General features: G+C 41.0%; 1 protein-coding gene across 1 annotated transcript in view; it reads left to right on the plus strand.

Annotated features, from left to right (window-relative positions):
* LOC148812526 (uncharacterized) overlaps positions 1–24660 on the plus strand; it is a 140764-nt gene extending 116104 nt beyond the window's left edge. Inside the window, exons 3-5 of the mRNA XM_088908507.1 lie at positions 22727–22797; positions 23372–23444; positions 23535–24660. Coding sequence (XP_088764633.1) covers positions 22727–22797; positions 23372–23444; positions 23535–24660 — 1270 coding nt within the window. The remainder of the gene's footprint in view (positions 1–22726; positions 22798–23371; positions 23445–23534) is intronic.
* Positions 24661–24937: the final 277 nt, after the last annotated feature.

Here is a 24937-nt window from a genome sequence, read left to right on the forward strand (position 1 = left end):
GTGTGTGTGTGTGTGAGATCCCTTTAGATCTCCCTTCAGATTTAAAAGGTTATTAATCATATGTTCTGTGTTGCATCTTCCCAGTGTAGCCGATCTTTTGCTGCCTGGGTAAACTATCACAAAGCTTTAGAGAACTTAACATTTTTATTATCAGCAAATTGTAAATATGGAGGTACTGTACAGTATGTGTTACAATATAAACATTTATATTGATTTAAATCACGTTTTGATTTAAATCGCAATCGCGTGTTTAATTATATGTAGTTTTTGATTCACAATCAGACAAATTCAACATAAATTGTTATCTTTGTCTTCTAAGTATCTTAATAAACTTTCAGCATAGCTTTCTCCCCGTTTAGATTTATTTTTCTTGGGATTTGGGGATCAAACGTTGAAAGATTAGATTGTAATCGTTTTTATTTTTTAAATACATTTTAGAAAAGTGTAATTTATACTAAAAAGATGTATTTATTTAATACCACTCTATACTTATATTAATGGAGTTTAGTTGATACTGTTTAAAATTTTATTTTAAATTGTATTACAGCATTGTACACACCTTTAAAAGAGAAGAGAGAAAACTCAAGCCTTCTTCAGGTTTTCTGACCTGAATGAAATGCTAAAATGTAATGTAGGCTCTGAATGGGTTCAATTCAGTGCGAATTGTAATGCTAATTAAATGACCGCGGGCACTTTCCAGCCCCTCTGACAGCAGGAACTCCTATTCTTACAATAGCTCAGCAGCTCTTTACAATATAGGGTGTTCAAACCGTTTTTTTTTACACAGTGACACAGCGTTGCGTTGTGAATCTGTTTTTCCGCGTTTACAAAGAAAGTGGAATACAGTGACACTACCTGCTATATACTGTAGATACATATGTTTAGATATTTAGACCTGGCGCTGCACCGAGAGAAGGAGGAGGCGCAGAGCTCAGTTCTGCTGCCTAGGGTGCTTAATACACCAATCGCGTCAGCATTTATAACTTAGGTTTTAAAATTAGTCAAGCAATATAAAGCATCTCTTTTTACTGTTTATAAATAATAAAATGTGTTAACTAAGGAGTAGGCTGGCACAGTTGTTAGTACACTTTTTGTTTTGTTTCTTCTTCATAAATACAACAGTAGTACCTGATGTCTCAGTGGCTTTCACGTCACCCCGTGTCATGATGCGCAAGGACGTAGCCAATTACGCGCGGTACGTGTCTGTGCCGCACACTTTGAATGGCTGCATCTGTACACTGGATTTAAATATGTATTTAATTTTTGTTCTCGTTGCTCCCCAGGTATTCTGAAAATTTACTATTGCATATTAAGGCTCTACATCTATTAGCTAAAATATTGAATCTTATAGACAATAAAATACATTGTTAAATTGCACTGATTAAAAAACATGAATTAATTAAACTTCATTGTGTATATTTCTGGTGTGTATTTAAAGCAATTTTAGGGAAATATTACAATAAAATTCAAGCGACTGAAGCAAGTTCATTTCTGACTGAGGATATTATTTCCACTATATTCAGGAACGTTCTCATATCATCTGGTGTTCTGCTTAGTCCCCTACCTCACCAACGACTACAGGGCAGCAGCTGTTACTTTGGATTCCCTACAAATGAGGGACCTCTCGCACTCTCATAATCCCATCATCAGAAAGTCATGAGTTTCGGGCCAGGGCTACATCCTCTCCTGCCCTTTTCAGTCACTTGTGTCAACTTTTCGCTCATAATCACGTCTGGAATGCGTGACCTTTACAGGGGGGAGAAGCAACGCCGCATCCCTTTCCTAAAGAACATTCACATTCAGAAATAAGTCAAGAAATTTGCCATTACTTTCGCTCGCGCTGCTGTCAGCCTGCCCATGTTGCCAAAGAGAGATTCACTCGGCGTCAACATGACAGAACAGCGATCACTAGAAAACAATGTTTCACACTCCGTAAGCAAGAACTTCAGTGTTTGCAGTCACCCGATATGCCGATAGTCAAAGGAGCGCAAAACACGAAGCGTCAAAAGACAAGATGAGTTGATGGAAAGAGCGTTGAATTGATGAGCACAAAAGTTCAGCTCGTACAATAGGCAACGAAGGTCCCGGCATCGTCATCGCACTTGAAAGGACTGCCTTGCAGACCAAGGGCAGTGGGTGGTGCCCTGTGAGAGGGGCAGAGGCGGTAAGACATGATGCAGAGAAGCCTGAAGCGAGGGGGATTAGCTCAAATGGTAGAGCGCTTGCTAAGCATGTGAGCGGTAGTGGGATCGATGCCTGCATCCTCCAGGTCTGAGTTTGGAGCTCCGCCAGCCAGGTGCTCTCCTTTAGCCTCTGCTACTTCTGACAGGTGCTCCTCCGTTGCGGAGAGAACGTCCTTCGGTTGTCAAGCGTTGAAGGGCCACGCCTCCTTCCCAACCTCAGTCTGCACTGAGTGCGTCTCCGGCATTTTCTCGTCCAATTTGTCAGCTTAGCAAGTGAAAAGTATATCCGAGTGAAAACAGTGCTGATAATACTCTCACGAATTGTTAGAAGACGTGCTTTTGATAATCGATTGCTTAACAATCACATTCGTTCGACTTGAGCCATCAAGCTTGTAGTTTTCCTTCAAATCTTGAAAGCTGTCAGTGAGCACATCATAGTCTGCAGGATGCCCCGTAACTTGAGTACTTCAACAGAAAGAAGAGCAGACAGCTCCACAAATATGTGAGGTACAGAGAGCGCAAGGCGTGGAAAGAGCGTTGAATTGATGAGCACAAAAGTTCAGCTCGTACAATAGGTAACGAAGACTAAGACTTGCAGACTAAGGGCAGTGGGAGGTTGCTGTTTTGAGACGGAGGCATTGGGACGGTGGGCCGAGATCTATTCTTCTTAAGGAATTCTTCATCGTGAAAGATCGGTCTACAGGTTATCTAAAGAACTCACAATTGTTTTGGACTCAGGGAATCACGTGCTACTGAAGGGAGTGAAGTGCTGAAACACATGACATGCCCCCTTGATCTCACATGCACAATTCTGCTGCAACATGCACAGCTACTGTCCACACCAGGCAGTGGGGCTTCAGCAGAATTTGCTACGCCACCTGCAAATACATATCCAGCTGCACACATATACATGGCCCCTCTGTCCTTTTCAGGATCTCAAAAAAAAGCATAGCGTGGTTTTCCTGCAACCTGATTGACCGCATCTCCCTCAGAATGTGCCCCGCTGAATTCATTGCTGAAGCAGGACGGAGGCTAATGGACATGCCAGAACAGTGAGGTTCAGCGATCTCTCCAAAATATTGTGGTTGTAGTGGAAGAAATATGGTTTAAATTGTACCTTGGTATTTTAAACTCTCTCTAGAATGTTATCTATTTCTATTTTATTTTGACAGGAACTGTTAAAAGGCTAATGACACTAGATGAAAAGAGAAGAAAGAAAACACAATGTTTCAGCCGTGAAGCCCTCACACCTGAAGAAGGCTCCACGGCTGAAATGTTGTGTTTTCTTTCTTCTCTTTTAAGCATGGAATAGACCTATTACTTGTTCCTTTGCTGCCTACACATGCTGACGCAGCTCCCCACCTGAACTGCTAATGATACTAGATGCCTGGTAGTTTGTGGTACTTGGTTATTGTCTTATGTTTGCTCAAACTGCATATGTGTGACTGCATATTTTTGTGTATTTTCATATGTCAATATTTAATTCACTGACATTCCTGTATGCTTGTAAGGAAGGCAGATTGGATTTGATACAGGACGCCTGCTCATATATGTTAATCTTTGTTGGGCTGGAAAAACTGATAAAAAGTGTATGAAAAAAGCTCTCCCCAACATTTCCCTTCTCTTAGCCATGGTTACACTGCCCTTTCTTTCCGTCTTTTGTCCTTCTACAAAGATTCCAGGGCTCTTTATCCACCATAATATCATAAGCCAAAAATAACCATCTAATGTGTAAACAGCATTTGTAATGTTGGTAGCTGGAAGAGGTTAAGTATGTTTGCAAGACCTAGTTGATTACACCAGACTTACTTTGTTGTTGTCAGTTTTTTTTCTCTTTTAAAGGCTGTGCTGGACTGTACCACTATCATAGAAGATTTTTTTCAGGACACATCGCAGTTCCATAGTAGAATTTATCAATAGTAAAATTCCATAGGACATTGTTTATCAACATCTAACATTACCCAGTGTGAGACTCTGCCAGTAAACCTCAGAGCATTGAGTTCTCCACTGGTGAAGATGGCTTTCTGAAGTCATGAAGTCCACTGCTGGGATGCCTGAGAGACAGTGATTGAATCCTGGCTGGAATTAGGCTCTCTGTTAGTGTTGATCTGTGGGAATTATGTGTTAAAAAGGTAAAACTCTTTTACTTTAGTCACTTTGAAAGTTCAAATGTACAGATCTTCAGAAACCCCAGTCTGAAGGATGAAGCAGGTTCTGCTCAAGGAGTTGCCTACATTTTGCTCCATTCACTCCAAGCAGATAGTCCAACATTTGCCTTCTCTTGGCCATGATTACACTGCCCTTTCTTTCATCTTTGTCCTTCTACAAAGATTCCAGGACTCTTAATCCACCATAATATCAGAAGCCAAAATTAACCTTCTAACATGTACAAATCATTTGCAATGAAAGGAGGTGGAAGGGTTTAAGAATGTTTGTAAGACCTGGTTGATTACCACACATAGACATACTTTGTTGTCAGTTTTTTTTCTCTTTGAAAGGCTATAGGAGGGGCGTGATGGACTGTACCACTATCATAGAAGATGTTTTTCTTCTAAGGACACTTCTGTAGCGGCAAGGCGTATTTAAAATACAGGAATTAAGTTTGCTGCTCCCTTGCCAGTCCCTCTCTCCCTCATCTCAGTGCAGCTGGATACAGAGAGGCCATTCCATCTGGTTCACATTTAAGGTGTTTTTCTAGCTGATAGAGTTTCCTGATAAGGAACAGCTCCCAAGGCTGAGATTCACCAGCCACCCTAATAAGTGGTCATCTCTGGTGCCTTACTGTCTGGGAGATTCCATGGGAGAGTCTCATCCCAAGGTTTACAACCCTAAGGTCAGAGGTCATTGTTACTCATCCTCCACCTCAATCAGCCAATCAGGAACTGGTAGGGCAGGGTAACCCCACATGGGTCTCGAATGCCCGCGGAACTTTAAGCCAATGAACTACCGTAGTTCCTCCAGATAAAACAGGCAGCACAACACCCCGAAGAGGCCCCTCCAGGATGCTCTCAGACTCAGCTCGGACAATCACGTGACGGCCAGTGTGTCCGAGTGCCAGGACTTGACTTTGTTCTAAGAATCGAAAATGGAGGTTGCCCGGGCGTAACAAAAGGATCCACCCGAGGTTAGCCCAGCAGCAAGACTCGTGAACAGCTGGTACTCCACCTCCAAAGCTTGCCTGATCAACGAGTGAACTACGGTCGGAACTGTCGACAGCTGAATCACAGGATTCAGGACTAGCGCTACATCAGGAACGAACTGGTCTCCTTCCCGTCTAAAGAGTGTGACTTGCTTGGACCCGCAGTCACTTTCCATGTGCACAAGCTCTGCTAGTTCAGCCGGGACTAACTAGGTCTTCAGAGAGCCCACTGCCTGTGCACAGCAGCAAGAATCTCTCCTTCCTTCTCCCACACTGAACAGGACTGGCTGGCACCAGGCAGGAGGACACCAATCGGATGCAGCAACAGCCTGTCGCTGTTCCCTTGTGTCCGTGGGAGATCTGAATCCACACAGATTTGATGAGTATTCAACATTCTGCATTACAGCTCGAGAATTCAATTGTTACCTCAACCTGAGTTTATATCAATTTAATTCCTATCAGTGATGTACTTGCTTGCGAGTATCTAGTGTAGAAGTTGTAATCAAAGCTCATTTACAAAACGGTACACATGAATGGTATACTGAATGTATGTCCCTATTGGTTTGTAACTCTTCGTTATTGAATATATACCTTTTGTATTCTGCTAACCCTCACTATAAGATCTGTTATGTTTATATGCACATTTTATGTATTAATAAATGTATTGTCGTGTATTAGTATTCATGCTGTCACGATTGTAGTCCCTCCCCCTTAAGGGTGCTCCGGTTCTTTCACGTCGGATTTGATTTTTTGCACCTGCCCCCTGTTTCAGCTTCCTTCCAGCCCCCCTTAAAAGCCAGACGCCCACTCGGTTCGGGTCTCTGCATTGATTCCTGCATCGTGCGAGCCCGGGACCTGGATGCGCCAATGAATTGAGTTATCTACTAGTGAAAATGATTTGCTGAAGTAGTGAAATCCACTGCTGGGATGCCTTGCTGAGTTGCTGATGATTTGCTGAAGAAATGAAATCCATTGCTGGTGGAAACAATGAGGGAACATGTCTGGGAGACAGTGACTGAATCCTGGCTGGAATCAGGCTGGCTGCTAGTATTGATCTGTGGGGATCAAATGGGACACTTTAGAGTCACTTTAGAGTAAAACAGCAACTGGTCGCCTTGATAGTCAGTTAGGGGGGTTTCAGCTCTCTCATTATAACTTAGCCAATAATTTCTGCTGTTATATAACAATATAGAGATTTTCAGTTTTCTTCTCATCTGTCTCCAGAAAGAATTTTGATAGTGCTAATAACCTTGGATTAGTCTGTTTTCACTTTGTTAAAGAATCTTCCTTCCGTAAGAGGACTAATTGCAACCTGTAACCTGTAAATAAAGACCTTTTCACTCCAGTTCATTTTGTTCTCAGAATATTGCTGACAACACATTGCTTACAGGAAATGGAAAGTGAAATTAAAATTCCCCTTTGCTGCTAATTGTCTATCATTTGCGATAGGAGACCTGTGTACTGAAGAGTTGTTTTACAAAGGACTGAAAAAATGTACTGTAGCAGACTGTACTGTAGGAAATTTTGTGAATATGGTGCCTTGCAAAACTATGTAGCGGCGAGGCTTATTAATAAGGCAGAATTAAGTGTTTCTGAGCTTTCCCAAATTAGGCCTCATTTCTCTGTTCATCTCTGTGGTGCAGCCACAGAGAAACTATTCATGCAGGCTGATTTAAGGTTCCTTTGAAGGACAGCTCCCAAAGGGGGATGCACTTAGCTAAGCCTGGCTATCATGATCAATGGTCATCCATTGGCGCCTATCTGTCTAGGGAGTGCCAGTTGGACATCTGGACTGCATTCCTAAGTGTCAGGAGTAAGTGACTCATATCTCACCTTGATCAACCAATCAGGGACTGGTAGGGCCGAGTAACCCACGTGGGACTCTGATGCCCATGGAACTTTCAGCCAATCAATGAGCTGAAGTTCCTCCAGGTAAAAACAGGCAACATAGAGAGCCTGTGAGATTCAGAAGGGATTCAGGATAATTCTGTGGACTTTTCTAAAGGGAATTCAAAGGAGAATTCCAGGGCAGGACGGCCCAGGAGCAGAAGGCTCCCAAGGGCAGGACATTCTCGCAGCGCGCCTCCTGACCATCCTGAGACTCAGCCCGGACAACCACGGAACGGCCAGTGTGTCCGAGTGCCAGAACTTTCCTTTGTTCTAAGAGTCTAGAGCGGAGGTTGCCAGAGAGTAACCAGAGGATCCACCCGAGGTTAGCATCAGCAGCAAGCCTCGTGAACAGGTCGGAACTGTGGACAGCTGAATCACTATTCAGAACTAGCTCTTCCTCAGGAATGAACCAGTCCTCTTCCTGACTTGCTGGGACCCACAGTCATCTTTTCTCCTGTGCACAAACTTTGCTAGTTAAAGCCAACACTAACTAGCCGGTCAGTGAGCATCTGCAGCGCACCGTCGCAAGCCGCACAGCACAGCCTGGCACCGAGCCAGAGAGCGCGGATTGCACAGCAACAGCCTGCAACTGCTTCTTTGTGCCCGCAGGAGATCTGAATCCCCAGAGATTGGATGAGTATTCAACTTCAATGCATTACAGCTCGAGAATTCAATTGTTATCCCAACCAGTTGATATCAATTTAATTCCTAAGAGTTATGTACTTGTTTTGAGTATCTAGTGTAGAAGTTGTAACCAAGTTAATTTACGAAACGGTCTAAATGAATGATATACTGAACGTATGTCCTCTTGATATGTGTAACACTTTGTAACTGACTGAATATATATATCTTTTGTATTCTGATAACCCTCTCGATAAGATCTGTTAGGTTTATATGCATATTCTATGTATTAATAAATGTATCCTCGTGTATTAGTACCTGTGTGTGTGCGTTGTTTGAGTTATGTCGCATGGTTGGATTCTAAAGCCATCAAAAGAATCAACTTTGTGATTTACTGCTACGATTAATAATTTCCCAGTAAATGCCCAAACCCTACAGAACTGGTGCCTTCAGAGAGTGCACTACATTTAATTTTGCTATGATTACAACTATTTGGACATTTAATATTAATATTCCAAAATTTTATTAAACTTGATATCTGAGGTTAAGATATGCTATAGAAAATGTCTGCAAAAAGTAAAGAGAAGAAAAAATATGATGACTGACATGTATTCGGGCAAACCAGGCTACCCAGAGAACACAGAACCAGTGACCACAGCCTAGCCATGGAAACTGGACACACACAAACCTGACTGCTCAGACAGGACAGGCTCAGTGACCACAGTCTGGACACAGAAACTGGTCACAGACAGACCTGACTGTCCAGAGAGCACAAATTCTGCTCCCACTGCCAGCAGGGAGAAGCAGAGACAGAGATGCACTTTCTGCAGTACTGATGAAACACTGTTCAATTGTTCCATATTGCTATCACACAGGTGTTATTCCAGTCTTTCTTAGCTGTAAAAAAAATGTTATGTAAATTTTTGTTTTTCCAGATATACACTGTCTATTATCTAAAGGGGTTGTTTCCCATTGTTATTGTCTATGAAATGGTCACTTCTTGTGCCCTAAATGTTCCCTGAGATTCAGAGATTTTCTCATTCCTGGATTGAGCAGTGAGAATTTTTTTTCCAACTTTTAAGTTCAAATACAGAACAAACACATACAGTATAAACCTTTACAGCATTATATATCTAAAATGGTAAATATGCATGCATGAGCAAAACAAAACCAAAAGAGAAAATACATTTTGCTCTGGTCAATAAAAACAACATTTTCAGTTGGAAGCTTTTCACAAGCATGTTTTTCTTCCTTTTTTTTCCTAATTGTTTTCTCGCGCAACATTTAAGGGAAAGAGAGATGCAGTTGTTTAATAGAGCAGTTGTATCTTTCTTTCTCCTATTATGAGCGGCCCTGCCATCATTCTGCTCCGATTACTTCTTGCTGTTTATGCGGCAATGGCGATTTAACAGCTCAGGCAGACTGAGTGGAGAAGAGGATCTGTGTCTTCGTAACATCTAATAGAAATTTCTCCTGGAATGTCTCTTAAGTGGTTTAATCCCATTATTTCTTACCTGAGAAAAAAAGGATTCTGTCAGGAAAACACATGAGTTAGAGAAGAGGTATTCACCCATTTTTCATATATTTTAAAGATTTTTTTTTAAAATGACATGGGATGAAATGTGTGACTTTCTTGACAAATTCACACACACCACAGGGAACCACCACAGGATATAGTTTGCCACAGGAAATAAGATTTTATAACTGAATCCTACAAAAACTATAAAACAGAGGCCTATTGGACATTACTGTAGTTAAAGCTCACCTTAGAAATTGTTGGTGATTGGACAGCAGTCCCGAAAGTCTATTCGCTAAACTGAGACAGAATATGCAGGGTTTTCTTTTGTGTTTTTGTTGATGTTTGTTGTTCTTGTCAACAGCAGTACAGTATGTTACTTAAAATGACCGTTACATTGATTATCTTAAAAAGCAAAATACAGTCTGTATCATGTTATTTGAGGATGGATACATGACAAATAGAAAGTGAAACCGACAACCGAAACTGAATTATTCATCTGTGGGAATGTCCCATGTTTTTTACTGTGCAGAGTAGGGCAGATAAAAACAAAGTGAAAGAAAGAAGAAAGAAGAGGCGGAGGTAATGCCAATGCTAACCAAAAAAGGTTATTTAATCTCACTAAAACTGATTGGATGATGTGCTAGTGGGCAGTGAGCAGGTGTTTATTAGGAGGAAATAAAAGGATGTTAATTTTTTATCTGCTCTAAGTGAACGGAACAAGCTCACTTAGAAACAACGATAAAGCATCCTAAAGTTAACACTCTCAACTGGGTGGATGAAGAGTCAACTAAATTTAAGAACACAATTGCAGAAATAAACATTGTCCAAAATGGATTTAGACACCTTTAAAACAGAAGATCCGCTTACATGTTTAAGTGATCTCTCCAGTGAAGGTTTTAATGAACTTAATGAAAACCCAACTGCTTCGGATTTGAAAAATAAAGTGGAACCTGGTAAGTTATTAACATTGAAGAGTATTTACAGAAAGTTAAATTTGAGATTGCCATAAAAGGTTATTAGCTGAGGTAAGACAATTGACAAGTATCAGTAATCATAGCTGTTTTTGATCCGTAATGGAAAAATAAACAGTGCTGTGCTAGTTCATTAGCACTGTATATTTAGCATTTTTACTACAGAATTTAAGCATTTAATCCATGTGCAGTTAACATGGACAGGGGTGGTGTACCAGGACAGTTTGTGAGCCTAATTTTAACAAGTGAATCATATTGAAGGGTTAAGGGTTAAAAGTGCTACTATATTAACTAGATGAGGATAGGAAAATGGATTTGTTTGGAACTTTGTGTGGGAATGATTAAAAATAAGCAACTCTTTTTCTTTGTGGTCTGGTAGATTTGTGCCAATGTATGCCTTGGTAGCAAAATGTCATTGTAACTGTGCTAGAAAATTCATTCTTATTTGCAGCAGTCCTTTGATTATGAAAGTTAGACAGTAACCAGAAATGATCAATTTACAGAACAGTCATTGCTGTTGTACTAATGAGAAAGGTACTGTACTCGGATTACTCAGATATTGGAAGTTGCTTTAGATTAAAAGTTTTTTGAATTTTAGAAGCAACAATCTGTTTGTCTGCTAGTCTAAGTCTGTCAGTAAGTAAGTTTGGAGCACAGAAACAAAGTGCAGGAAGTGAATGGTTCAAAATAAATCTAGAACAATTTCACAGGCAAATTGACTCCAAATTAGGTTGTTCAAGAAAAAAACAAAAATTATTAACCAAACATGTAAAGTTTTATTCCATACTCAAAAGAAAACAAACACAACGCCGGCTGTGGAAACACAATGTTTTGGCTGACTGCCCTATCTTTCTTACACCCGAAGAAGGCTCCACAGCTGAAACTTTGTGTTTAGTTTCTTCTCTTTTCAGCATTGAAATAAACCTTTACTTGTTCCTCTGCAGCCTACACATGCTGACTAATTGTATTATTAAATGAAGTTTGAGAGGAATAACAGTAACACTTTAGTCTCACCCAGCTGTTTCTAAACATATTTGTTATTTAAATTAACTATTGTCACAGAGGTCAGAAGGGACAAACCGTGGAGAGGCAGGAGAGTGAAAAAGGCCCCATGTGAAGCGGCGGAATGGGGGTTAGCTCGGGCTCAGCCGTGCAAAGAGTTCTGGAGTGCCGTAAAGAAACCTATGCCCTCAGGTCATGGATGGAGTGGCGACCTGGTGCTAGGCGGGTCTCAGAACATCTGAACGTCAATGCTGAGCGAAGCAGAATAAGTGACCCGGAAATATATAGCCCCAGAGAGAGAGACACCGGAAGGAGAGCAAAGCACAGGAAACTAGGGACAGGACAGAGAAGCTACAGAGGGCATGACAGTACCCCCCCCCCCCCCTTCATGGGCGGCTCCTGACTCCCAACAAATAAATGAGCTGCACAGCACTGGGGGGAAGAAAAACCTCATTTAACTGAAAGGAAACTGCCGGGAGTCCACAGCTGAGAGCTGCCCCCTCCTCCAGGGTATAAACCTTTATTGGGTAGAGGAAGGGGGGGGGGTCAGGTAGAGCTCCAGAGGCTTAAAACAAAAAAAAGACAAGTACACAAGCACAAACCACAACAAACATAAACCTGGGAGACCAGGGTGACAACAAAAAACAGGTAGGAACCAAAAAGGGGACCAAATAGGAGGGGAAACCAGGAAATGAAAAATCAAAACACAAAAACAAAAATTAAAAAGACAAAAACCTGGGAAAAATACCACAAACTGGGCAAAACACGTTCAACATTCTATCACTGATATCGGAATGAACAACCCGAGGAGAGCCAGGCACGAAACCCGTTCACAGACATGGATGCTCAGAGTGATATCCAGCAATGAGAACAGGAAAGCAGGAAAAAAGCTCAACATTCTATCACTGATATCGAAGTGATCTACCTCAGGAGAGCCAGGCACAGGGCCCACTCACAGGCACCAAAGAATGGAATGATATCAAGCGATGATGACAGGAGGGCCAGCTCAACATTCAATCATGGATGCCAGGAGAGACAACCCGAGGAAAGCCAGGTATTCAGGAGTGTATGTCGGAATGGCATAACACAGAATGACCCGCTCACAGACACGGAAGTCAGGAGTAGCATCCCGAGATTAGAATAGGAGAACTGAAAAAAAAAGCCCAGAAAAAAAGAAAAAACTGCGGCAAGACAAAAAAGCGCCGCTCGCAGGGTCGTAGATGGGTCAGCATTCTGTCATGGATGTCGGAAGGGACATACCGTGGAGAGGCAGGAGAGCGAAAAGACCCTATGCGAAGCAACAGGAACGGGGGTTAGCCCGGGCTCAGCAGTACAAAGAGTTCTGGAGTTCTGAACACCTATGATTTTAGCAGGAATTGCGAGTGCTTTGCACATGTTGAACTTCAAGTACGAACTACTACAACAGTGGTAGACATAATTCAATATCACCGGCAAAGTCCAATACCGGCAACGTCGGAGAAAATCATGTTCACCCAAGGAATTTAGTCTTTGAATGGCTGGCAGGAAAATTCATTTATACTCCCGTTACACTGTAAGCTAAAACATGTTAAAATAACAACACAGATTTGATGGAGAACCTGACAAGAATTATTAGGTTAGCACTGTATGTATGTTGATATAATGGTATATTTACTTTAATTTTAATATAAATGTAAACAAACATGTTGTATAATCCATTGAAATTTTGTTGCAATTTTAAAATATGTTAGCTGAGGATACGAGGGGGGCTATTATACCTTGTGAAACATGCAAAACAACTGTAAAAAAAGGCTGGTATTTGAATAAAATTGGCGATCAAAAGAAAACCACAATTCACGGTGTATTATCATCAATATCCTTCAAAATCGATGGTCAAATGAAGGATTTGAAGAAACTATGAAAAAAGCAACAATAATAGCAGAGGAGTTTGGTTGTTGCTTTTCAATTCATTAGATTTCCATGGAGTCGCGCTGCTACAAACAGCACAAAGGATGAAACAGCTCCCTCGTTATTGCTACATTTATGCCGGTTTGTGCTGTTGAAAGCATCACAGAAGATGAAGTTGCAGTCACTTCCGCATGTCATGATATCATTAGATCTGATGACAAGAGCTGAAGCCTCCGGCATTTTCCAAGCCAGCAACGTGAGGAAGATCGGCCCTGCGGAAGGTAGTATGACCAAGCTGTCTAAGATGCTGGATTTAGGCTACAGTCTTTCTCAGGCGTGGGTTTGAATCCCACCGCTGCCAAATAACACTGTTTTAAGACTTTGTTTCCTCTGATTTGCAAGACGATCAGTAAAAGAGTCTGTTGAGATGCTGCCCAAGGTGTTTAGAGATAGACTTTCTAAAAGACAGGCTGTCAGCTTAACATCAAGGATAAGAGATCACTTATGAGCCAGTGTACATGGTAGTGTGCCGGCAAGTACATTTACTATTGGCTGTGGTGGCGAGCTGCTTTTCTGTGAAACTGTCTGTGAAGCTTTTACTACTTCACGCCGAATCATCAGCAGGGGTAAAGCTTATTAAATCTTTGCGCATAGCGCTCCATCAGAAATACTTGTCCATGTTCAAAAGCAATCTGGGGGTTTACTTCATGCTTTCACAAAGCACACCTTACAGGAAAGATTTAAATAGGGAATTGATTGTGCTTCTTGATGTTGTTCCTGTGGTTGCCTTGGTTACAATGGTGAACGTTCTTTGACGTTAAGTTCGACATGTGCAAAACACTTACAATTCCCGTAAATACTATAGGTGTTTACGTTTCACTGAGTCTAATCGACGGAATTGAAGCCGTTTTGTTATTCGGTTGTAAAACCCAAAACAGTAGTAGCAGTTAGAAGTTTGCTGTGCTTCCAGGATCATTTTCAGCCTTATAAACTGGTTATCACGCTGCTGATCACTATATTAAGCAGTTAATAGCCTGGAGCTGTTTAGACTGCTCTTGTCATTTCTTTTAATAAGAAGCACCGAACAATTTTAGAAAGCTTTTCAAGTTCTGACATAAATTTGTTTATTTCTGGCCATCAAATGAGAGACTCCATAATATTAAAAAGTGCTTCGATCTTTAAGTCGTGGTTTTACAAACTAGGGTACTGAGGGAGTGCCCATACATGCTCTGCAATGGGGAAGAAATCAAAATTCTCATCTGTGCTGTGAAGGAGATTTTCAAATGCTTCCATCATATTGCTTTCATGCTAGGATACAAGTGTGTATAAGTGTTTGGTTTTCACTGATTCTTGTTGAAGAATTGGGGATTTACGGTGAAAGAATCAGTATCCTCGGAATGCAGAAGCTTTGTTTCTCAGCAATCGTAAGGATCCCGAAGAGAGGTCTATGTAGAGCAGTGTGATGATTTGTATTAAAAAGACAATGTCAGCATTTCAAAGGATGTAGGCAGCATGAATAAAACAATGCAGAGCTCAGTAAAAACAATCTGAAGCCGTAATTCCCTTCATATCCCAAGCAGTGCATTCTGACACGGTGGCTGTACAGAAGAAAATGAGAAATGCCCAACTTTACCCACCTCATTGCGGTTACTGCTACTCCTGCTTCAGTAGCTTTAAGATTCTCCTGACATCTGATTGTCTTGCATCTAACATTAAGAGGATTTCTCTGCTGGCCACGAGACATGAACTGGCAACTTTCCAGCCACAGGCACAGATCCCTAGCCACCGCACCACCCCATATACTATGGATGGTACTACGGCGCTGAGCTCACTCTGGTGCAGTTCAGCAATGTGAGAGGAAGGGCAGTAACGCAATGGATAACGCAGATCAGAAGATTGTTGGTTCATCTCCTGCTTGACTCATGTTGCTTTTAAACCTATCAGGCTCCTCAGTAATAAATGTCCTATGTGTAAGTGAACTGCACCTGAGAGCTATAGAACCACACATTGGGTCAATTGCAGCAAACTTTCGAAAGGAGCACACAGCTGCGGACTAGTTAACACGGTTCTATCTAGAAATCATCTCCAGCTCTGAGCTCAATTGCAACGAAAATCCATGTGGAACAAACCTGGAGAGCAGCTGAATTTATGCTCAGGTTTCAGCACTGTTGTTTTTTTTCTAATTAACACTAACTGCAGGGGTTCTGAATCAAAACCTTTCAATTATTCTGATCAGTGTGTTAATATGTAGGTCATAATTGTTATTTTTTCTGTCTCGTTCAAGTATATAACTGGAAATCGATATTTTAATTTAGTTATTTCCAACTCAACAACGGCATATATTTTAAAATATTGCAGATCTGGGTAAGTTTGCTCTCAAAAGCAGGAAACTTAGAACAGGACTTAACTTCCACATTCAATTTATTGGTGATTCTTTGCTACGCACTGAACCTTTTTATTTTTATCTTGAACAGAGAGAGCTATAAAGGGGCCTGAATCAAGTGTTCAGAATCATGCGGATCAGAAAATTGTAGATCTGACTCCCGCCTGGCTTGTCAATCGGGCTCCTCAGTAATAAATGTCCTTTATGTAAGGGAACTGCACCTGACAGCTATAGAACCACACATTGGGTCAATTGGAACAAACTTTTGAATGGAGCACACAGCTGCGGACTAGTTAACCAGGTGTTAACCATACTGTCTGGAGATCATCTCCAGCTCTGAGCTCAATTGCAATGAAAAACCGTGTGGAACAAAGCTGGAGAGCAGCTGAACTTGTGCTCAGGTTGCAGCACTGTTGTTTTTCTAATTAACACTAACTGCAGGGGTTCAGAATCAAAGCTTTTTAATTATTCTGGTCAGTATGTTAATATGTAGGATATGAAGTATGTGGGTATATGTAATATCATAATCATTTTTTTTTGTCTGTTCAAGTATATAACTGGATATTGTCGATAATTTAGTTATTTCCAATTAATTATTCCATATATTTTAAAATATTGCAGATGTGGGTAAGTTTGCACACAAAAGCAAGAAATTTAGAACGGGACTTAATCCGACACTACTGATTCTTTAATCGTAAATCACCAATTCTTCAACAAGAATCAGCTAATTGAAACCCAAACACATATTCACATCAGTGTCCTACTCTAATAACATTATGATGTAAACATTAAAGAATCTGTGTGGTCTTGTGTTATTTTTCTTACCATAAGAACCATAAAATTGTTTCCCAACTTGTTGGGATCGCAGAGAGTAAATTCAGATTAATCCATTGGGATTGTACTGGATTTGATTGAGATTTTGAAATGTTCCTTGCAAAGTTATTCAATTTTGCTTGAACTTTTTAATAAAAAGGTGATCTGAAATGTCTTAGCTTAAAATTTCTAATGTTGCTGTCACTAAACTTGGACGTGATGTTCCAAAGTTGTGCAGTGTGATTTTATTCTTCAAGAATTCTCGCTGTGTGAGCCTTTACTGTGACATGAGATTTATTTTACATTACCTACATGGAGTATGTATGAGTACATATGATTATGATTAAATATAGTGAAATATAAACATATCAAATGCAGCTGAACATTACAACAAGAAATCACGTTAAAATCTCATGGTAAACCAAGGTCTGAGTTTTACAACTTCAATTACAACAATTTCAGTACAAAAAGAGCAGGATGAAGACATTAAACACAAAACAGACACATTAAAATACAGAATCAGGTATTTAAATTGCCACCTGGGCAGAAATGTTACTGGGTGTTAACAGGTGAGAACAGTCCTGTGACTCATCATTCATTCTGACAATGGAGCAGCAAGAGGTGAAACTCTGGACAGAAACTGCAGACAATGGAGCAGCAGGAGGTTTGACTGCAGACAAGGTGAGAAAGAGAGTGAATGAGACAGGAGTAGGTAAAGGTTTATTCCATAGTGAAAAGAAAAGAGACACAATGTTTTGGCTTTGGTGCCTCCTTCATGTATGAGGGGCAGCTGATAAATCAAACAAAAGAACAAAAGACGGTAGTGGAGAGGAGACGAGCAGGAGAGAAAGAGTATCAGCACTCAGGTGGTGTGAAGTCAATGAGACGGAGCTGGAGAGCTGTTCTCACACTGACAATACCAGCTAACAGCTCTGACCTCTCAGTCACTCTGCTCCTCTGGACAACTGAGACAATGACAGTTTACAACTGCTCTTTCTGTCAGAATGCTGCTGGTTTGTCAGGGAGCTGCAAAATGTTAAATGTGGACAAAAAATGCTTCATTCAAATCAGTCTTTTAGGGACCTTTTTTTCTTATTCTATCAACATTGCAGTCTTTTTTCTGAAAAAATGAAACAAATGATTACTATAAATTATAGAAATCATAAATTATAATAAAACCAACCTTTATTATGAATAGAGATATAAAACTATCTATTGTAATCAGAAATATAATTTGTCTAACTAATTAAATCCCATAAAACTAATGGATGCACAGAACATGTAGTATGGTGTACTTAGATTATCAGAAGGCTTTTGACCTACTTTCCATTTCACATTTTCTGTTTAAAAAATGATTTTCAATACCTGATCTCTTGGATGTCTTGGAGATATCCAACCAATTGGCAACAGGAATTGTTCACATTACCGTCTATTAGTAAACATTGTTCAGATATGGATCTATTACATTGAAAGTTTGATCCCTTTATTTCAATACACGTTTAAGTGCTGTTATTTATTTCAATACAGGCGGAGGATCTGGAAATATATGAAAAAACAACATATATATTTGTATGTGTATATATATAGATGTGTATATTTTACGTACATATATTTGTAAACAATGCTACATTATTTTTCATCGTATATTCAACAAGATGCAACATACTGAAAGTCCTTCACGTGAAGTGCATAGCAACAATCACTAAGGAAGTGCGTCATGTGGCAGGATGTAGGAGGAGTGATCGCTCAGTTCCTGTTCCTGCTTCAGGTGTGAATTAAAAACTTTGCAGTAATATAGACTCGTAGGGGCGTAGGAGTTTTAGTGTTTGTCATTTTAGTATCAGCACAGCACACTCTCTGTATTTGTGTTCAACTTTGGTTAAATATGGCAATTTTACTGTTCAATCTGGAAACTGAGCTTCGCTCTTTCATGGAGGTTTTGCTCAAATCGATCGTGTATGAAGTTTCACATGTGTTCCGAAACAGGATGTCTGACTCTGAGGATGAGATTGAAAACAAACTCCGCAGCGTCTCCCAGACTCTGTTGAGACGGTCTGTGTTTAAAATCACACAGTTTGTGGAAGAGAGTTTCGGGAGTGAAATGGCGCAGCTGAAGAAGGAAAACGAAAGCCTGAAGTGGAGATTGCAGCTGTGGGAGAAGGAGTCGGGAGCAGGAGGAGATCGGGGACAGACAGATCGTGTTGGACACCCGCTTCCCTGTGAAGTGACTGCAGAAATAAAAGAAGAATTGAACACGAAACTGGAGCTGTCAGGTCAGTGTGGTGACTTGTATGTAGTCAGAGTGTGTGTGTTTAAAACCAGTATCTTTAACGTCCTCACTGGTGAGAATATAGTGGAGAGATGCAGAGTGAAGTGGGAAAGACCTGTGTGACGTAGCAACGGGATTCTTTACTGGAAACTGAACTGTTGGCCGGTTATAAAAACAACTCGTTCATATCCAGCATTTGTTTCTCTAAATCAGTGTAATCCGACGTTATTATGAAATATATATATATATCCACGGTATATAATACTGTATTTGTATTATAATATAATTCTTTCACCGAATACGTGCACAATCTGACGTCATTCGGGAAAATAAAAATATTGTATTAGTATTATAATTATTGTGTTATATCTTTAGATTTTATATTTATATAGATAAGTTTAAACATTCCGGTCCACCAGGGTCTGTCTGTACTAACTCCTTTGGACTATTATGTCAGTCACTTTGTCTTTATTAACCCCTCTCTCTCAGTGCAGTGTTCATGTACTGAAGTGTCCAGTCAGTGTGTCTGTACTAACCCCTCATTCTCAGTTCGGTACTGAACTGTTGTTTTCCCAATTATGGTGCTGAAAACATCTTTATTTCAGAAACAGGGCTTAGAACACATAATTTAGACTGACTCCATATCATTCAATGACTCAGATAAAAAAAAAAATGATGAGCTTCTGTATTTACATAATCATTATGGAAAAACGTTGGTATTTTACTTGTTTAGTTTGTTTTAAAATTTTTTGGAACATCCTCCTTATTTTTATCATTCTTGGCCAAACGTGTTTCCAGTGATTTAGGATTTACAAACGCAAATAAAATCTGGAAATAACCGTGAAATTGTAAACAGGATAAAAATGGTCGATCAGTCGACGGCTGTATGCATTCTTATGTTTTCCAGCGGTCAGGGGTTTGAGGTGCAGGAGCAAGTGAATATTGGATTGTCTCTGGTGAGTTGCAGTGTATTGGGGTGTTTGAAGTTTGGGGATTCTTCTGTGTTGATTGATCTTGGAGGAGAAGGAGTGTTGTGGATTTGGAAGGAATTAAAAGTACAAACTCTGTTCCCTGGGTTTTTCTCATGGTGTTTTTGTGCTGACTGTCTGGCCAGTGTTGTCTGCTCTTACTGTTGAGTACCAGCACTGCAAGGTCCACTGTTCTCTTCCTGACCTCTTTGGATTAAGCACAAAGCAGAAGGTGTATGAGTCTTCTAGAGATACAGTCATTTCCTCTCAGTTGAATTCACTGCTCTACCCAGTACAGGGGTACGGTAGAGCCGGAGCCTATCCCAGCATGCAAGTGGCACAGTGTGGGATACACCATGGACGGGATACCAGTTCATCACAGAAAATTGGTGACACCAGCTGTTATGTATAGGGGGTTTTGAAATTAGAGGAACAGCCTGAAATGGCCCAGAGGGTAAATCAACAATTAAACGAAATGTGCTATAGTGTCCAGTCCGTATGTATCCATTAACCCCTCTCTCTCAGTGCAGTGTTAATGTACTGTTATGTCCAGTCAGTGTGTCTTTATTAATCCCTCTCTCAGTGCAATCTTAATGTCCTGGAGTGTCCAGTCATTGTGTCTGTATTAACCCGCCTCTCTCTGTGCAGTTTTAAAGTAATGTAATGTGCAGTCAGTTTGTCTGTATTAATCCTTCTCTCTGATTGCAGTGTTAATGTGCTGTATTGTCCAGTCGCAGTGCCTGTGTTAAGCCCCCTCTCTCAATGCAGTGTTAATGTACTGTATTGTGCAGTCAGTGTCTGTATTAATCCCTCTCTCTCAGTGCAGTGTTAATGTACTGGAGTGTCCAATCAGTCAGCATGTCTGTATTAACCTCTCTTTCGGTGCAGTGTTAATGTCCTGTAGTGTGCAGTCAGTGTGTCTGTATTAATCCCTTTCTCTCAATGCAGTGTTAATGTAGTGTAGTTTCCAGAAAGTGTCTGTATTAACCCCTCTCTCAGTGCAGTGTTAATGTGCTGTAGTGTCCAGTCAGTGTGTCTGTATTAACCCCTCTCTCTCAGTGCAGTGTTAATGTACTTTTATGTTCAGTCAGTGTGTCTGTATTAATCCCACTCTCAGTGCAGTGTTAATGTGCTGTAGTGTCCAGTCAGTGTGTCTGTATTCACCCCTCTCTCTCAGTGCAGTGTTAATGTCCTGTAGTGTCCAGTCAGTGTGTCTGTATTAAACCACCTCTGTCTGCAGTTTTAAAGTACTGTAAGGTGCAGTCAGTGTGTCTGTATTAATCCCTTTCTCTCAGTGCAGTGTTAATGCACTGTAGTGTCCAGTCAGTGTGTCTGTATTAACCCCTCTCTCTCTCAGTACAGTGTTAATGCACTTTAGCGTCCAGTCAGTCAGTGTGTCTGTATTAACCCCTCTTTCAGTGCAGTGTTAATGCACTGGAGTGTCCAGTCAGTCAGTGTGTGTGTGTATTAACCCCTTTCTCTGATTGCAGTGTTAATGTCCTGGAGTGTCCAGTCAGTCAGTGTGTCTGCATTAACCCCTCTCTTTCTCAATGCAGTGTTAATGTACTGTAGTGTCCAGTCAGCATGTCTGTATTAACCTCTCTTTCGGTGCAGTGTTAATATCCTGTAGTGTGCAGTCAGTGTGTCTGTATTAACCCCTTTCTCTCAATGCAGTGTTAATGTACTGTAGTGTCCAGAAAGTGTCTGTATTAACCCCTCTCTCAGTGCAGTGTTAATGTGCTGTAGTGTCCGGTCAGTGTGTCTGTATTAACCCCTCTCTCTCAGTGCACTGTTAATGTAAATGTAATGTAATTGTGATATTATTACAGTAGACTTACTTTTTACATGGTAGTTATGTTTCTGACAGAGCTAAATCAGAACATGCCCTTATACCCACTTATTCCACTATGTTAAAACAACCCAAATTGATTGTGAGTGTACTAGTATACATGTGTGTAGTTTAAGGCTTTTAAGATCACATGGCCTCAGCTATCACTACTATGCTGATGATACTCAAATATACATCCATACCAAACCTGACAATGATGTGGCTGTCTCTATTCTGTTTATTTGCATCCCTGATATAAAAACTTGGGTGACTCAATTTCCTTCCTTTAACTGTGACAAGACTGAAGTCATGCTTATTGGCACCACCCATCAACTTTGTACAACCAATGTGTAACCCTATCTGTAGATGGTCTTGTACTTGAGCTTCAGTCTAAATTGAAAAACTTGGGGATGATATTTGACGTTCGACCCACATGTGTAGCATGTTGTCAGAACATCTTTCATTCACCTCATAAATATTGCTCGACTACGCCCTGTGTTATCACTGACTTTGACTGAAAATTTTTGTCTTTTCCCAAATCGACTACTGTAACGCTCTACTCTCTGGGGTTTCTAAATCCACATTGAACAAACTGCAGTATGTCTAAAATTCAGCAGCCAGAATCCTGACCAGGTCTAGTACAAATGATCACATTACTCCTATCCTGGAGTCCTTGCACTGGCTTCCTGTCAAGTTTCATATCGGCTTAAAAATCCTCCTGCTCACCTATAAGACTCTCCATGTCTTGGCTTGGCTTGACACCTCCATGCTGGTCTTATATTATCACCCTACTCCCTACCTTGCAATCTTCGCTCTTCTAATTGTGTTCAACTATTTGTCCCCCAGTCTGTCTACACTCTATGGGTGACATGGCCTTCTCCTGTTTTGCCCCAAGCTCTGGAACTCTCTCCCCAAGGATATCAGAGAGTCAACGTCTCTAAACTCTAAATCCAGACGTAAAAACTTTTTCTTCAGAAGAGCCTTTATTTAACTGTTCTGTACCCCTCTGCTCCTACTGTACTTAGTACCACTGTCTACTGTCTCCTCTAACTGTGTATTCTCATCGTGTTAATTTTGTGTATTTTTTGTTGTTGGCATTCTGTAAAATGATTTGAGAAGCCACCTCTAAAGGTATAAAACTATAAAATAAAGTTTATTCTTATAAAGGTCTTGTCTTGTCTTGTGTTTACAGATTCAGAGGCCAGTGCTCTTATTGAAGCTGGGGAAAGGGCTCCTCTTGAACTGCAGCACAGTGTGGAGGAGTGGGGCTCCAGTCTGATGCAGGAGACAGAGTTCACTGCCGCAGAAGGGAAAGAGGCACTTAGTGAGCAGCACACAGAAAGTAGACAGAGTGTCAAGGATCTGGACTCTGTGCCCATGATGAAGACAGAGCCTGAGAGTGAGACACCTGGGCTCTTAGTATGTGATGATTTTACAGAGAATATTAATAATCTGGACACAATCAATATTACACAAGGTTGTAATGAACTGGGCTGCATCTCTATACAAGAGCACGGTGAAAAACTGGATGTCTTTAATCTTACAGAGCAGGACATGGAGCCCAAGTTGATTGACACTGCAGAGCAGCAGACTGATGTACCTGGTGAAGAGAACAGTACTGAGTCACAGCACACTGAGAAGAGTCAGTACAGGGAGGAGCAACAGCAGCTCCTACAGGGCTTGATAATAATTAGGCCTTGTTCTGTTCAAGTGGAGAGACTGTCATTGCAGAGTCTCAAACAATCATATGATCCCATAGTATCTGATGACTTTACACACAGGTTTAATAATCTGGTTACTGAGAAAATCGTTGAAAGTTTTAATGAACTGGAGAGTATGTCTGTTCTTGGGCAAAGAGAGGAACAACTGAATGAACTTGACGGTTTTTTGTCTCAGAGAGCTGGAGAAGGAGCCCCAGATGATTCACAGTGCTGTGCACACTGAGGGACATAATGATGAAAACAAATCTCAGTTTCATCACACAGAGCAAGGCCATTCCATGGAGCATTTGCAGAATAAGAGACCCCGGCACGATCAGGGGATGAAGAAGAATCACTCAAGGCCTTGCTCAGATGGAGTGGACAAACTGCCATTATGGCACAGGGAGAAGCAGCGTTTCTGTCAGTCTAGCATTTCAAAACCCTATCAGCACCTTCACACAGGAGAGAGACCTTTCAGCTGTAGTCAGTGTGGGAAGAGTTTTAGTAAGTCAAGTCACTTAAAAACCCACCAGCGCATTCACACAGGAGAGAGACCATTTAGCTGCAGTCAGTGTGGGAAGAGTTTTAATCAGAAAAACCACTTACAGTCACACCAGCACATTCACACAGGAGAGAGACCTTTCAGCTGTAGTCAGTGTGGGAAGAGTTTTAGTCACTCGCACCTCTTAAAACGACATCAGCACATTCACACAGGAGAGAGACCATTCAGCTGCAGTGAGTGTGGGAAGAGTTTTAGTCAGTCAAGTTACTTAATTATCCACCATCGCATTCACACAGGAGAGAGACCGTTCAGCTGCAGTCAGTGTGGGAAGAGTTTTAGTCAGATAAGCCACTTAAAATCACACCAGCGCATTCACACAGGAGAGAGACCGTTCAGCTGCAGTGAGTGTGGGAAGAGTTTTAGTCAGATAAGCCAATTACAATCACACCGGAGCATTCACACAGGAGAGAGACCTTTCAGCTGCAGTCAGTGTGGGAAGAGTTTTAGTCACTCGCACCTCTTAAAACGACATCAGCGCATTCACACAGGAGAGAGACCGTTCAGCTGCAATCAGTGTGGGAAGAGTTTTAGTAAGTCAAGTCACTTAAAAACCCACCAGCGCATTCACACAGGAGAGAGACCATTCAGCTGCAATCAGTGTGGGAAGAGTTTTAGTAAGTCAAGTCACTTAAAAACCCACCAGCGCATTCACACAGGAGAAAGACCGTTCAGCTGCAATCAGTGTGGGAAGAGTTTTAGTAAGTCAAGTCACTTAAAAACCCACCAGCGCATTCACACAGGAGAGAGACCGTTCAGCTGCAATCAGTGTGGGAAGAGCTTTAGTCAGTCAAGTAGCTTAAAAACCCACCAGCGCATTCACACAGGAGAGAGACCTTTCAGCTGTAGTCAGTGTGGGGAGAGTTTTAGTCAGTCAAGTAGATTAATAGTCCACCAGCGCATTCACACAGGACAGAGACCGTTGTAGCTTGAGTTTGCTGCTCCTTTGCCAGTCCCTCTGAACTCGAACTCGAACTTTATTGCCATATGTAACCGGTACTGGTACAATGGAATTCTTACTTACAGAAAGTCTCTCGATTGTAAAACAAGTGTGAAAAACAAGACAAAGTGCAAACAGTGCATCAAGACAATGTACAAACAAACAATAGACAATGTGCAAGTAAACATGTAGACAGTTTGAATGTAAACAATACAGATGTGTAAACAATGACTGGAGATGTGCAATAGATAAGAAATCATAAAGA

The sequence above is a fragment of the Atractosteus spatula genome (assembly GCF_055471065.1).
Source record: "Atractosteus spatula isolate fAtrSpa1 chromosome 10 unlocalized genomic scaffold, fAtrSpa1.hap1 SUPER_10_unloc_2, whole genome shotgun sequence".
Lineage (NCBI taxonomy): Eukaryota > Metazoa > Chordata > Actinopteri > Semionotiformes > Lepisosteidae > Atractosteus > Atractosteus spatula.